Below are 17,161 nucleotides of genomic sequence, written 5' to 3'. Positions count from 1 at the left end.
ACGTTCGTCTGTAACGCCCATTTATCACGTCATATTTATTATAGACATTCAAACTGTGGGGTCGCCAAAGGTTCTCAACGCCTAAATCAAATAATTTGAAAAACTAGCACAGGAATAACCTTTAAAACTGAGTTTCACTGTGCGTATTGTTTTTTGTTTGTTTATTCTACATTGGCTAGAGGTACAGGGAGAGGGTTGAGATCACACAAAACATGTTTAACCACGACGCATTTTTGCGCATGTCCCAAGTCAGGAGCCTCTGGCATTTGTTAGTCTTGTAAGTTTTTTTAATTTTAGTTCATTTATATGTTTCGGAGTTTAGTGTGACATCCATTTTCACTGAACTAGTACACATTTTTGTTTAGGGGCCAGCTGAAGCCCGCCTCCGGGTGCGGGATTTTCTCGCTGTGTTGAAGACTCTTTGGTGGCCTTGGGCTGTTTTCTGCTCTTTGGTTGGGTTGTTGTCTCTTTGACACATTCCCCATTTCCATTCTCAATTTTATTTGAGTTTTGATTAATATTGAATACTTAAACATTCTTTACTTGCGTTTTTGTTATGTTTTGATAAACAATTTTTATGATATCGCACGTTCTTTAAACAGAAAAATTAATTTAACTAGCTTTAAAAGTTACAATATATATATTGGCTATTATCATTTTCGGACGTCAAAGCGATTAACCCATTGTGGTTATCCATTTTTTTCACTTAGCATCTTTTAAACTATTATCTTGTGTAAAATTTTATTTTAGAACGAATGCATGATCTACTTTCGATAGTTGTGCAATTACAAAACATATACAAAATATACTTTCGTATGGTCCTTTTCGTATTCGCAAGATATTGGACTGTAAAAAGCTATTTAGACCAAGCCTTATGAAATTTGCATTTACTTTATGAAATAGGTAAAATGTATAGTTTGGTGTATATAGGAAACTGGAACTTTTCTGCTAACTACCATACTTGTGAAAAACCCTTGGTAGCAGAATGATTATGCACCGACTATTCTTCTTTTTCTGAGTGTGTGTGTGTGTGTTTTTTTTTTGGGGGGGGGGGGGGGGTTTCTCATACACATACATGAACATTACTTTTTTATAACAGTGTCGTATTTTTTTTCGTCCCTAATTTTGAATGTAAATCAATTAGTTTTTTCCCTCTTTTTTCTGAAACAAAGTATTTTTTGTCCTTTCCAATTTTTTTTTAGAATCAATTCATATTTTTAAAAAACGGTTTTCAACTTACACACACACAATAATTGACGACAGTTTATATATCAACTTCGTCCTTTTTAAGATCGCAAAGAAAATGTGCATAAACTATATATATCATATTTTTTCTATTAAGGTATTTTGTGAATTAACCCCATCGACTTAAAAGTTTTTACAATGAAAATCGAAATGTGTAAATGTATTTTTCGATTATCTTATAATATTAGCTCTGAATATTTATTATTCTCTCAAATGAACTGTTGTGTGTACTGATATAAAGAATATTTCAAACAAATTCCTTTAAAGTTTTTTATGTTTCGAAATGTGTAACAAGTGATTATTTATATCCACACTGGAAGGCCTCTGACAGACTGAGTGAGCGTAAAATCATCGTTATCGATAGACGATGACAAACAAGTTAAAGGTAAATGATTCAGTATTATTAACAACAAAAGCACTACGGTTGTCCACACTGTTACGGGAATACGTAAGTAATAGTTATACACCGAGGGATAGGTGTGTCTGGATAAGAAACCCCGTCGGCCGGAGGCCGGAGGGGTTTCTTATCCAGACACGCCGTATCCCGAGGTGTATAACTAACTTACACCCCATTCTAAACCCATTATTTGTTAACATTGATTATTAAATGAAAAAAAAACCGATAGCATATTTATTGACAATATCAAACCATGATTTATAAGAATTTTTTTTTTATTACATGAAACCCCACTTGTAACCTTTCTTAGGGTATCTTTGTTAAAAATTTGACAAGTGAGTATATTTTACAAATGTCAAAGTTGTTTTGCATATTCCCGTTAAATCCATGTGCTAAAATGGATCAGCGGGTCAAGGTTGACCGTTTCGTGTATTCTTATTACAAACAAAAAATACATCATGCTCCTTGTATGCAGTTGTCAATATGGACGGGTATAAGACGGACGACATTTTGTGGCAAGCGTTGGATTTGGTAGAAGAGACTTAAGATAAAGGCTATATTATAACCCAAAGTACTTACCTGTATCAGTGTAATAAAGGTAATCATAGCTGTATTTTATATCTTACGGTTTTATAACCACCCCCCCCCCCCTCTTTTCAAAATAAACAAACATTCATATTCGGACATACTAAGGGATAGGTGTGACCCGACTATCAGACACGCTCAACATACAAAGATACAGATTTAATATTTAGGAACTCCCTTTTTGGGGGCAAACAGGGGCTGATCCAGCTTGGGGTTCCCAACTCAAGAGAAAAAAAAGGGGGGGGGTCCAACCATTCAAATGCATTGATCTTTTAAATAAAAGTCGGGTCCAAACCGCGGAACCCCCACCCCCAGATCGGCCAATGGGTAACCGGGGGAGGGGGGTCCCGGGAGTTAGAATCCCCATTTTTTTTAAAAAGACCAATGCTTTAGAATAGAGACATATGACTGGGATAAAAAAGATTACCTTCAAGCAAAGGAGTATTTAAAGGATTATTTTTGTATTCAAAATAAATGCTTAATTTTTTTTCGCAATTGGAATTTCCTAAAATGTGTTTTTTTAATATCTTGAAACAATTTGTAGTGAACACTATTAGTAGTTTCTTATGTTCATGCTATTTAAAAAAAATCAATTTCTATTGTTACGAATAACAATGGACTTTGTTTGCGGGATGTAGAAGCAGGGGTTTCCAGAAACCCCGCTCGTCACACCCTGTGGTCAAAATCCTTTGTTATTCGTAACAATAGATCTATTCAATTTACACTTGTTTCAGAAATAGAAACTATGAAGTATAACAATAGAACTGGGGTGTAACTCTTAATCAGACAATATGTATCATTTGAATCGTGCCATCATCATAGCACTTTCTGTTAGGAAGATGGTAGTACCTTGATGTACTGATATTTCACAATCCGCGATACCGACATCTTCTACACGAAGAATCCATCCACACTGACTATAACATTAAAGTGTCTTTAACATCAATGAAAACACGTTTTTTTTTTCTCGTTGAACGATTCTCCAAATGTCCTTGTATTTTCCCTGATTATCTTTTTAACTTAAAGGAATATTTCAACGATTACCAAAATTCCAGCCATAATTAAAATGTCCATTTGTTTAAAGTGTTTTGTTAAAACATGATCCATTGTTTAAACAAAACTTTTAATTAATTTAAAAGGACCGTCTTTGTTCTGCACATTGTTCTTTGGTTGATTGCGTTATGTGCCTTTAGGAAGAATTTCATGATTATATTAATTTGAAGAAATCTACTATTGTATCATCTCTTAGAATTCGTTATCGTTGCCACTTGGAATGCTTTTACTGAGTGAATTCGCATGGGGGATGTTGCGTGTATATCAGAAGACGCTTACCACGTCGACACATCCGGTCTCGCTCCTTTTGGATTTCATGCGATTCGCTCAGTTTTTGTTTATTACCTTGATTAGTCTCTTTCTGATCAAATTATGATAATTGAATATCTGTAAAGTACTGTCGCCTTTATTTACTTATTTACATACTAGTATGATTAAAAGATATTTTTGAGTAATATCAATGCTACAATATTCGACCAGCACAATAACAGAGATTGACATTAAGAGGTCAAGATCCGATCTTAAACTATCTTTTATTCATAACTGTACTTTCCATCAACTTCCTTAATGGATGTAAATACCAAGAGAAACTGGTTTTATAATCACTTAGAGGTGCCCGATTAGCTCTACTCATTTATTGGTAAACGTCTAGCGGCAAATATATTACAATTAACTAATTTGTTCTAGTCCGGGATATGCCCGGTTAGCCCTATCACGTGACCGGGTTAAATATGGCTGAAAAGTAAAACGAGTGGAACCGGCTGATTCAAAGATGGCGACAGAAGTTCAATCTTATACTTTTTGCTTTCTAAGCTCAGAAATATGAAAAAAATGAACCTGTTGATAAAAAATATATTTTTTTTACATGCAATATTTTTTTCAGAGGCCTTATTTATCATTAAAACGTTTTTCCGAGATAATTTTATAAATTTGAAATTAAAATATGGCGAACAATTTATTAACGTCATAGAGGACCATTACAGTATCACATTACGATATGAACTGATTAAAACATGTTACAATTTTCATCTTTTAATTCCGACATTTTACCTTAAATTGCGCTTTCCGCCATACTTTTTTGACCGGCTGATTGCTTGCCGGTGTGTTAAGACCGGCGAGGGCGGCGTCTGCCTATATGCGCCGGCGGCTGATTTCAAAGCAATTGAAGCGACTGTGCCTATACCGGAAGTACCAACCGGGCTAGCCCGGGTTAAGCCGCTGTGGCAAATGAAGTACTACCAATGCGTATTCGTAACCCGAATAATCCAGTCGTTATATTCCGATCACTCCATCAACTTCATTGGAGGCGGAGAGAATCGGAGACGATACGAGCTTGAATTGTTCGAGTTAGCGTATTCGGAACAATGACGTGTTAACGAGATAAGAATATATCCGGCCTGTACTAGACTGATAAGATAACATGCTAGCTCACAAATTTACAATATAGACATCACCATACTAAGACATATTTTATTATGACTCCTAGTCTAACTGTCTTTGCTGCAAATCCTTGGTGCCACGTGATTGGTAGAGACTCAGCAAATACCGTTTTTGGAATGAACCCGACGTGAATCAAACTCATGACACCTAGAACCCATTGCGAGCATGCTACCACGAGACGTTCAAGAGTGGGGTTTGCAAAAGGTACAACTCATTCGTTTAAAGAATATTCCCGGTTATGTCGGGTACAACCGAGTATGTATTTTTGTTGATATCAGTTGTATCTTTTATCATTTTGCGTAAATTATAAATCTTCTTTGTTTCAGTTAAATGATTTTCTCTGCAGATCAATATTAACAACACGTCATACCAATATCTAAATACAATTCCTCTATAATACTTGTGTGACTCACTGAATATTTATAACACATCATACTAACTCCTAAATGTTATTCCTCTAACTACTAGTAATTAGTTAGACATTGATTCTGTATGTACGATACATTAATGAAAAAAATATCTTTAAAAGAGTGTGTTTAATAGAATAAAAGTTACAAAAGGTATTCATGCATATCAAAATAAAACACAAGTAGAGCTCTTGCTAATTTTTGATTTCGTTTGCTTAGTGTTATTACTATTTGTATCTGTAATTTTGATTGGTTGCTTTTTGTCATTTGTTTTTGATTTGGTCATTGCAATTGGAAGGTCATTGAAACTGTCATTTGGTTCATGTAACGTTTTGATCCCTTTTCCAACCAATATATACGTGTTCATAGAGCCTTTTCCTTTCACTTCAATTACACCTCTGTCTCTTAGAATATAATCACTTTTGTCGTCGTTCATTAAAACTCTGCAAAAAAATGAAAAAGAAATACGTTCAAATATGATTTTGATTCCAAGTAACACAATTTAAACTTTTGACAATGAAACAACTATCCAACAGATACCACATGACCAAGATGTCGGTTCATAATAAAATAAACAATGTGAATCTATATATATCTAAATTTGTATTCATTTGAACGGAATATTATTAGTTACATAGTGTGCTAGTGACCTAATACGATATGTATGGGGTCAGTAAATTCCATATGGGGTGAGAGTGAAGCTCGAATCCCTATATGGAATTTACTGACCCCATATATATTGCTAGTGACCTAATACGATATATATGGGGTCAGTACATTCCATATGGGGTGAGAGCGACGCTCGAATCCCCATATGGAATTTAATGACCCCATGAAAATCGTATTAGGTCACTAGCACACTATGTAACGAATTTATCTTACCGACTATCTTAACATGTGGTATTTAGACTAGTGGCTTATCAAAGTGATCAAGTCTTCAATACCGTTAGTATTAAGAACCTTCTTCCATTGGTATATACAAAAACAAATGCCAACAATAACAACTTGTCAGCTTTAAATGTGTTTTATGAATTTAGTTCAATCGTTCATCATCAATTTCTTCGTCCGTTGAAACCGTGAAGATTTTTCCTCAACACCGTGTTATTTTTATATAGGGACGTAACACCACTACTAACCGTGTATTGGAATAAGCCCCGCCTACTAACCGAATATGGAACCCTATTAACCCAATATGGAATATAGACGGTCTCCACGCGGTTGCTTTTAACAAATCATTTTCCTAGAAATGTATATATAGGAGGTAAGATAATTGATATTATACGTTTATATTGCAATTAAATAGTTGAAGTCAGACAATTGTCCCATTTCACACATTTCAGATAGAAATATTACAAATACGTGTAAATAGTCAAATGTCTCGAATGTAGTTTACTTTTCCTCTGTTTTAGTACGTCGGTCATTGTAAATCTATTTTGTCAAACTTAGTTTTCCACATTTGTTTTATAATATTCGGCGAATTAAATCATAAGCCTGTTACGTATGTTTCCAATAGATATAGATGTATTGACCTGATTTTGTAAAATGGAAGTCATTTCGAGTATGAATTTATCTAAAAATAGTTTACCGATATTAAAATCGCATAAATCGAAAAAAATAATGCATATCAAGTTAACAAACAAAAACTCGAAAGAATCGCATTATCTCCAAAAGGACGAGAGATAGGTTCTGATTCACGGAACATTTCTAATGGAAATGAATATGCCTCTTGTATTAAAAACAAATCCAGTAACTTTTAAAAATTCATATTTTTTGCACATCATCTTTAAAGTACATTTACATAAGTACAATATCTATGTTGGGAATCGCATGATCAATTTTCGAACTTGATCTTTAAAGTGCATTTATATATGTACAATATCTATGTTGGGTATAAATGTACTTTTGATTTGCTTTATTTCATAAGGTTGATTTTTTCCTAATGTGTAAAACTATCATTTCCTTGGTTATTTTGATCATTGCGTAAAAAAATATTACTTGGCGGTACTTCCACTCATATGAATTCTTCCTGGTACCCCATGGCTTTCCATTCTAGATGCAGTGTTCACAGTGTCTCCAAACAAACAGTATCGAGGCATCTTCTTACCAACCACCCCAGCTACTACAGGACCACTGTGAATCCCTACTCTAATCTGCATAGAAAATATAATAAATATAATAAGTAAATATTAAAGAAAATATTAAAAGACAGAATAAAACATGAAAGACTAACAAATGGTCGCTTTAGTTAATTCATTTCATGTTCCTACTAAAAAGTGAAAGTTATGACATATATTGGTTAACCCATTGTACTGTTTCTATTCTTCATTTGTTGATAAATCAATCCTAAAAATTTGCGTTGTTTTGTTCCTGAAGTGAAAGTCGTACTTTTGATATTAGAAAAGAGAGACAGACGATTCTAAGGTACAACCAATACCATAACTTGAAGGAAAAAAAAACAAACAATACATTATCCGGATTGTTTCTATAATGTTTCTTGGTAAGACTGATTAAACTCCTAAAATTAAACTTATGTATTCTTTTTATTATTCAATCGAAATTGGAACTAATACAACTGCTTCTACAGGTACGGATCCAGAAGTTTGTAAAAGGGGCCCCCTGGCAAGCCAACGTTTTGAGTGATACTTGTAAAAAGTCTATGTATTTATCATATACTAGTATGTAGCGCCATTAAATCTGCCTCTGTTCTAGTATCTACGTACACCAATTTGTTGATAGTTATAAAATAAGGATATGTGGCTTTTATATGAGTGCCAATGAGACATCTATCAACCAGAGTTTAAATGAAGTGGATATAAGCAATTATAGGTCACCGTAAGGCCTTCAACATACCCTATAGCCTGCTATAAAAGGCCTCGGCATAAAAAATATGAAACAAGAAATCTAACGGCCTAATTTATAACAAATATACATGTACATTATGAAAAAAACATATGACAGACATGAAGCAATGACGATCTCTGAATTACAGGCTCCTGACTTTGGACAGCCATGGACATAAAGAATGTGGCGGGTGAACACACGTTTGTGAGCACTCTACCCTCAAGCAGGACAGGCGTGTAACAGCACAACATAAGAACAAACTGTAAAAATCAGTTGCTAAAGGCTTGACTCAATAGATAGTTCCGATAAATATTTTCATTACCCAAAAACTTCTGAACAGGACGAGTTCATATTTTGTGAGCTGTTAGATAGTGATGAACTGTAATGTGTGAGCACTTTAAGTATCTGTCATATACCTGTTTGCTGATATTTCAGCATGTTGAATGAACACACATTTTTCATGACTTCTATATGTAATACCGCTGATCAGAATGACTCATATTTGGTAAGCGGCTTAACCATGATGAGTTGTGTTTGAAATTTCGGATGTGTCAAAATCTGTATATACTTCTTGTTTACGGATACATTGAATTGTGAAATGTCATATGCTTAGCAAAACAACTGATTTAGTCTTGTTTGTATACAGAATTCATCACTGTGTATCTATTGAACTTATGATGTGTAATATATTAAAAAGCTGGAAACTGAATTTAAAGTACAGAAAGTTTTATTAGAATATGATATAGATATCAACCAAAAACATCTTCTTTAACTTTTTGAAACATTTTGCAGGAACTTATAAAAAAAATATCCAAAACATTTTTATGGCGTTATTTGATGTTCATGATGTTTTTGGAACATTTTGAAAATATTTTGAGAAATATTTGTGGAATTTCAAAGATTAGCTAAATGTTTTATACGCCATCGACTTTCACATTATCGTGGTATATCTTAACAATATTTTAATTATGTTATGCAATATTTTCGGAAATATATTAGAAAACGTTTTTGCGATATTTTTCCACCACACACTTTTATATTTTTCAAACCTTTATGGCGATATTTTCATGACATAACATTTTAATAACGTTTTAAAAATATTTTTGTGTTTAGACTATTGTGCTTTTTTAATGTTTTATCATATCATAATTTTTATAAGACTAGACAAAACAAAAAGCTGAGAGCAAAGACATCTAATCAAACTTAACTTAACACAATCAATAATGTAGTAGATCATCAGTGTATTTATTTGCTCCCAGCTTTTTGTTTTGTCTGGTCTTATACAAGTTAGGATATTATAAAACAATAAAAAAGCATAAAAGGCAATCAAATAAGCGTGTAATGTTTCAAATACTTGTACAACACACTATTTGATATATGTAACTACCTGTATTGGCTTCCCAGTAATAGGCGAACGGACTTTAGATGCTTCCTCCACTATTTCCATAGCAAAGTCTGCAACTGGTTGCGCATGTTTGTCAGTTTTGGTAGGAACACCACTTACCACCATGTAAGCATCACCAATCGTCTCAACCTACAATGAGCGTTTACAAACAAACACGTATAATTACTTTCCGTGGGCACAACACGTGTTTCTAGAATAACCTTCATCAAATAACATCAGATCAAAATGTCCTGAACGGAGCAACCAAAAACTGTATGAGGTCAACTTTGGCTGTGGAAGTTATATTTAGCCTTAGTTGTAACATAACAATATGATTTTATTAACTGAAAATTTAAGGACAACTTATATAAATATTATTTAATTCATGCCAATCCCAATGCCACGCCTACTAGGAGAATGGTATCATCGGGAACTGATAGTCAACCAACATTGCCACGAACTGGATATTCCTTATAAAAAATTTTGAATGGGTCTTTTTTTTTCTGAAAAAAAACATGTTACGAAAGACATATCTTACAAACAGTAAATACATCTATTATCTTATTTTAACCAATAAGATTAGTTCTGAAAATTCTACAACACAGGAAATTTCTTAAAATAAAACCAGATGAAATTTTATCGAGACAAACATGTGAATATAAGATTAAGACAGACCAGTTCAAAGAATACCGACTCAAAAACATAATGAGTCGAGAAGATGTTACTCACTAAATTTTATCAGTGTTACAGACCAATGTCGTAATAAAACAATTACCTTGTAGACTTCATAGTCATTGGTCTTCTGGTCAAATCTGTTATATAATTCATTTAGAAGATTCACAATATCCATCGGAGGACATGCTGATGCAATATTTGTAAACGTCACAATATCAGTAAAAAGGATAGTGGCAGTTTCAAACTTTTCTGAAAAACAATTTTAAACATTAACATATCAGGTAATATATTTGTTCCTTATGCAATTGCAATCGATCCAAAGCATAGAAAAAAGTGTAATCAATAGAAACCACATTGTTTTAATCTTAGACCCTTGTTTGTCCATTTAAACGAGAGAAAAAATAATTTACAAGTACAGAAGTATCGTTAGGTATAAGATTTTGTGGGGGAGAGCATGTAGCCTTTTTCTTCTTTTTTTTCTTAATTTAAACCTGTTTTAAACGTGCGTTGCGTTGAAAATTGACATATTATAACAAAAGTCATTAAACTTTGTCTATCAGTTTATCCGAGCACATATCGCCACAAACGCGGCAACTTGAGAATGCTTTCACACATTTTTGTTTTATAAAGAAAAGCTAAGTACCTTAATATTTTAATGATTGTTAGATAAGTCTTTCTACAGTTATGAAACTAGTTATGAAACACAGCAATTGTTCACATGTCTCAAGATAATAAGAGTATACTTTTACGAATTTTACACAATATCGAAATAGGTAGATGTGGTACAATTACCAATGAGACAACTATCCACCACTGTTCAAATGACGATGTTAGGTTTCAATAAAACACGTTGCCTTTCAATTTTGGTGATTTTTTTCGGGGTAGTCGTACTTATAATGCCAACTGATATACAGATTTGTGGCCTGGTGTTTCATGTGCTAATGGCGAATCGTATTTTAAGTGTTTATTTAAGAATTGAATGCTTCTTTTTGTAAATTTGATAGCCTAAGGGTGTAAAAGCGTTGACCGAAGTACATTTTGTATGAAACGCGGAAGCGCTTCATTCTCAAAATGTGCGCACGGTCAACGCTTTTACAACCCAATTAAATTACTAAAAGAAGCATTCGATACTTATAATTACATTTTTTTGCTAGGATCATGAAAACACGATTTCTATCAAGTTTTTCTTTTATCTACCTCTGCACTTTATTGTGGAAGCTCGTTTCATCATGAAGGTTAATTTCAAAATGACGAGAGATTGCTGTTAGCCATTCAAAATAACGTATTATAATGAAACATACATGTAATGTAATTATGCGTAGATATTACATGTATGTGTTTTCAGATATAAATGAAATGGCAAAGTCATCTTGTAAACACTCTAATTTCTAGACCGATAAAACTCTTATATACTCAATCTGGATAGACCTTTGTATCATTTAGTTTGCTCATGGTAGTTGTATGTTACTTATTAGATCAAGCTGTACCTGCTTTTACTTGTCTACCATTTTTTAAATCATCTGCAATCTTCTTTGGTAACATTTGTGATAGTAGTTCCTCTGTTTTCTTCTGTTCGTTTTCGAGTGCTTTTGAAGTCAGTTTTAGTTTTGCTGTAGTCTCGTCAAGTTGTTTTCTAAATATCAATATAAAGCACTAAAATAATCTTTATATGTAACAATTACACCAATTTGCTGTTGATGTAAACAGATACACAACAAACAAAGTCAAGCTCTACATGTGAAATTGATGGAACTTATGGTTAACAACAAAAACAATTCTTTAAGACATAAACAAGACTGAACTTCTATGGCATTGGTCTCTGGTGGAGAGTTGTCTCATTGGCAATTATATCACATCTTCGTATTTTTATAATTTATGTCTATACCATATTTCAAGCTCCAAATTTACTTGACGATTTTCCTTTCACAATTTTTTTTTTTACAAATGTAGAAGACACATCCAAACTGACTAATAAGATTTTTCGTTTTAATTTGACACATAACTGTCCTATAAAAAAGAAATGATGTCAAATTGTACATGTAAAGCTTTATACCATACAAATAAAGTGAGATCTAGATTTCCCTGCAATACTATTCAGATTACGTGACAAGCAGGTCATAAAACAACATTAATAATGGTAGAAAATTGCACTTTCTGTGTTATCTTTGAGAAAAGCTTATACGTTCATTAATAAAACTCAACCATTTCTATTAATCAAAGTCGTCATTCATTAACTTAAATAGTATTTATATATGACTAGGATTTAGAAGATTACTTTTATTATCGAGAAAAACGTTTGACATAAAAATCCGTATTCACTATGGAATAAATAGTAAGGATAATTCTTGTTAATCAACAATAATAAATATAAGCCCGTCGCGTGATTTTGAAAGTGGACAGAAATAAAGATAATAGAATTTAACTTATACAAGGATTACGAAGAAACACATTTCTATACAATTTGTGAACATAATCATTTTGTAAAGATTGTCTTTTTCTGGGTTTTCCAAATTATAGTGTGATTAGTAAGACAATCCCATTCCAAAAATGACATGTTACTTCATGAGTTTATCCGCATTAAAATCAGCTAATTTCATATGAATTCAAATTATTCTCATCGATAGGTCGAGATGTCTGATAATTGTAATTATCAGTACCTTAAATGGTACTGTGGAATTGATGAAACTGCATATATTTTCTAGATTTATCGACAAAATAAATATATGCGTTTAGTAACTATAGAAGCATACCGCTGAAATGGATCAAAGGGAAGAGTGACGAGGCTTTAGGGAGCTACCATTTGATTTTTAGGGGGGGGCTAGGATGAAAAATTTTGTCCTGCCTTTTTATTTTTCCCTCTATTCGGTCCTGCCTTTTTTTTTTAGTTTATCCTGACTATTTATTTACATAAATTGTCATCCTGCCTTTTTTTTCAAATAATCTTATCCTGCCTTTTTTTTTTACTCAAAACTCCTGTCCTGCCTCTTTTTTTTCAAATTTCATCCTAGCACCCCCCATAAAAATCAAATGGTAGCTCCCTTAACGAACACATGTTTTCAGTTTGTCCATTATTATAATAGTAAGTATTTGATTTGTATCCAATATTTTTGTTTTGTTTAAAGAGACAATATTTGACAGTTGGTTGCATATGTTTGTTGTTGACGTAACAAGATAGAACTGTGCAAAATCAACATCAGTAATACAGGTTAAGTTTTAAAACGTAAAATGTGTGGTTTGTTGATAAAGATACAACTAGCGCTTGTTTATGGATCCCACCGTTTTCTTTTGGTATTCAAGGTAGATAAATCGAACACAAACAAATTTGGTCTTAAGATTTGAAATAAAGTAGCTGGCTACATGATCATTTCCTCAAATAAAACCTTACCTTTATTTATAACCTACTTTTCTAAAACTTCCTCGTTGATAAGTTAAGAAATTATTAAAAACTAAGGTTCCAACATCCTCAGATAAAGTTGATCATAATAGATGAATTTGGTTATTTTTTAGGTCTGTCTTGGTCTCATATGTGACTAGCCATGAGATTTTCATGCTAATGGAGGTACCAGGGTCAAAATGAGGTTTTTTTTTGCATTTTTATAAAGTATACATAGATTTAAAACAAACTGACAAGTTATTTAGCTAGATTCTTCAAAATAAAAGAATTATGGTCATTTTTGTTAGTTTCGATTTTATCAAAAATTTTCATTTTTTTTTCAATTTTTATAGCTCCAATCGTTTCTATGTACTTGTAGGTTCTCAATGGTTTTATTTGAGCATTCCTGATGAAGATAAATCCAGAAAGGCGTCGGACGTACGAAATTTATTAAGTGTAAAATATTTTCATTTCTTTTTTTTATGTCATACATTTATATGTGCAAGATAATGCACTCTACAAACAATCCAAAAAAATAACACCAGTAGCTGAAACCCCATATTTTATACATTGTATTCACACGATCAAGACCTGTAGCAAGATATATATGGATTTCTTTAATTGTGATATTAGTGTGGCAAATTTGAGTATTTATTATGAAAAGGAATAAGAAGAACATTCATAACTAAACCAAAATTCTATCCGGAATAGTATCATGCATACCTTTTTCAATAAATTCTCTCATTTATCACGGATGCCCTTCGGTGCAAAATTCAAAAGTAATACGTAAGTTTGCAGTATTAAATCAAATTGTCTTCAGGAGCACACCTCTTTTCCAATTTTACAACCGAGAGATTAATACATCTTTTAAATTTTTGTATTCTTTTCAGGATTATGACTGTAATATTGCTCACTGAGCTTTAATGGCGAAGGTGTATAGTTTAATGTATTTTTTGATTTTATAAGAATTAATGTCATGGAAACAAATTTCTATCTAACACATGTCATTAAGATGATGGTATAGTAATCAGTGCATTTTCTTTAAGAAGTGCACTTTAACGAATAAAAAATGGTGCCGTATCTGATTCAATGTTTTTTCCCAAAACTGTTTATTTCAATTTTATTTGAAAGGTTATTGAAAGATTTTCTCCATTATTACATAAGACTGATGCAATTACTTTACTATTAGTGAAATTCTACTAAAGCAATTCCTTTAAAAGCAATCGTTTTAAATAAAATCTGTCATTATCTAAAAAAAAAGAACAATATTAACTCGATATGACTGCAATAAATTGCTACCTAAAGTAGTAAATGGTCACAAAACATGTACTTTTCAGCCTACTATACTTGCACTAACGGCTTTAATGCCATGAATATCAGTAACAGACGTATGTCATTATCCTTTTTATATCAAAGGCAATTGCTGTTCTCCAGTGGTGAATGCTCCAAAGAAAATAGGCTGCAAATTATGTCCTTCTTTTAAATGGAAAAATAATAGGTGGTTGTAAAGGCCACGGTAATTAACTAAAATATATTACATACTTAGTCAGGAGCCTGTAATACATACTAAGTCATGAGCCTGTAATTCAATGGTTGTCGGTGGTTCATGTCTGTCATATTTGTTTTTCGTTAATTGCATTTTTATAAATTACGTCATTAGTTTGTTCCATATTTTGTCATGCCAAGGCTTTTTATAGCTGGCTAAACGGTATAGGTTTTTTTCCTCATTGTTGAAGGTCGTACAATGACAGACACATAATTGCTTATATCAACGTCATTTTAATTCTGGTGAATAGTTGTCTCATTGGCAATCATAACCCATCTCTTTATTTTCATACAGTACTGTAACACATACTCTTGACAGAAATCACACATATATTGTAATGCCGGCCTTTCCCCCTTTTTATAGTAAATCTATGTCTGTATAGTTTCTGGAAATTATTGAGGATAAATGATAGATGTTAGTGAGATGTCTAATGTTGCAATTAATGTCAGACTTATAATTTGTTATTTTGGCGGTTGTTTCAATGATACGACAGATTTGTGTATGTTTAACTTAGTTTGTTAAGAAGTTTTATTTCACGTACTGATTCCATATTTTCGCGGTAGTTACCTTATTAGAATATAAACTCAAATAAAACTCTTCTAATGATCTACTAATGTATTTAAAATCAAAACCCATCTTTATTGATGAAGATCAATCCATGTTTACAAATGATACCCCCTGAACATTACGGGAATTTCCCTTGTGTGAGCCATGGTTGCCGATGGGTAAACAATATGTAACAAGCTCTGCCATTGGTCAGTCGGAAGTATAAAAAAAAAAAAGCAACAACAGAACCGACAGATTGTTGGGTTGGAAAAGTTAGAAAGCGGCAAATTCAAATAGAGATGTCTGATAATTATAATCAAGCGTTGAAAGTTAGTAAATACGGTATATAATAATATTTAATTTTGTTTTTATTTAAGGTTGTCGGTGCCGGTGCAAAATCAGGTTGCCGGTGACGGTGCTAATGTTGTCGGTGACGGTGCTAAGGTTGTGGGTGACGGTGCTAAATAATTATGGTTGTCGGTGACGGTGCTAAGGTTGCCGGTGACGGTGCTAAAGTTGTGGGTGGTGGTGTTAATTAATATTGCCATTGACAGTGATTAAGTTTGTTAGCGTCAATATAGCGATAGGAATTATTTTATGAATGACGAGACTAAATAATATTGTCGGTAAGGGTGCTATTGTTGTTAGTGATAGCAATAAATGAAGTTGTGGAGGACGGTGCTAAGGTGGTTATTGACAGTCCTAAGTAAGGTTGTTAGTGACGGGAGTAAAATTGTTGCTTTCTGTATTTAATATTTGTTTTAGATGTTTTATGATGATAAGTCGATGTTGAATACTGTGAAATTGTGATAATATCCTTAAATTGGGATTATTGAAAGAGTCCAAATAAGGGACCACCGGGTTACTTAACTGTTGAATTATATATTATTAGCTGGTTATTATCAAAAGTTTGTTTGTATACTGTAAGACCAACCATTACCGGGGACCCGAACAGACCAGTGACAGAGCCTGCCAGACCTATTCTCTCCGTCGTGGATTATTTTTGATATTAATAAAATATGAAACTTTATTTTATTCAGATATTTTATTTAACAACTGAGAATATATATATAACTACAAATATACGATTTCCCTTTCTGTAACGTGTTTTGGTCCGACGGTAAACAGTGGACGTCGAACCTTACACTTTATAGAACCTTTTACTCTCTTTTTCTTTGTGACCCTGTGTTCTCTGGTGGCCGACTCTAGCACCAGGGAGGCAGCGTTTCAATATATTATAGCTCCTCGATAAAATAACGCCGAAGTCCCCTCAACTCTTTCATTGTATTTCTCCCAACGATTTTCGCTGTTTTATTTCATAAAAACTTTAGACCAAAGTTTAATCTTATCCAACAAAACACCAGAAATTTCAAATACCGTGATTATTAGCTCATTCGGCACGGTCATGACGGTGTCACGTTAATTATCATATGCAACACCGACATTATTGTCCTATACGTTCAGGAGTTTTATACTTGAAAGACTTAAAACAAATGAAATAAACGCATTCCGATTCTATTTGTATATGTACATGTATGTTACAATATGTCTGCACTCCCGATAGGTAATATCATATCTCAACATGCTCGCTAAAGCTTGTACCCACTTTCTTGAGTGGAGAAATATCAAAGCCTACTTTCAAAGGACTACTGGCCCGAGAACACAGTTA

At 33.0% G+C, this 17,161-nt stretch overlaps 1 protein-coding gene across 3 annotated transcripts in view; it reads right to left on the bottom strand.

The window, feature by feature from the left end:
* Positions 1 to 17,161, bottom strand: part of LOC127735183 (guanylate cyclase soluble subunit beta-2-like) — a 109,997-nt gene that overhangs the window by 9,837 nt on the left and 82,999 nt on the right. The window contains exons 8-12 of one of the 3 annotated variants that reach the window (XM_052245327.1): positions 11,515 to 11,660; positions 10,128 to 10,276; positions 9,356 to 9,502; positions 7,123 to 7,277; positions 5,240 to 5,570 (exon numbers count right to left, since the gene is read on the bottom strand). In XM_052245327.1, the coding sequence (XP_052101287.1) occupies positions 5,294 to 5,570; positions 7,123 to 7,277; positions 9,356 to 9,502; positions 10,128 to 10,276; positions 11,515 to 11,660 (874 nt within the window). In that variant the 3' untranslated portion in view covers positions 5,240 to 5,293. Of the gene's footprint in view, positions 1 to 5,239; positions 5,571 to 7,122; positions 7,278 to 9,355; positions 9,503 to 10,127; positions 10,277 to 11,514; positions 11,661 to 17,161 lie in introns of those variants that run through there. The other 2 variants (XM_052245390.1, XM_052245466.1) reach the window with 2 other exon arrangements.

Source organism: Mytilus californianus, unplaced genomic scaffold (assembly GCF_021869535.1).
Source record: "Mytilus californianus isolate M0D057914Y unplaced genomic scaffold, xbMytCali1.0.p SCAF_1, whole genome shotgun sequence".
NCBI lineage: Eukaryota > Metazoa > Mollusca > Bivalvia > Mytilida > Mytilidae > Mytilus > Mytilus californianus.
Note: the sequence above shows the minus strand (reverse complement) of the source record. Positions and strands in the feature narration are given on the sequence as shown.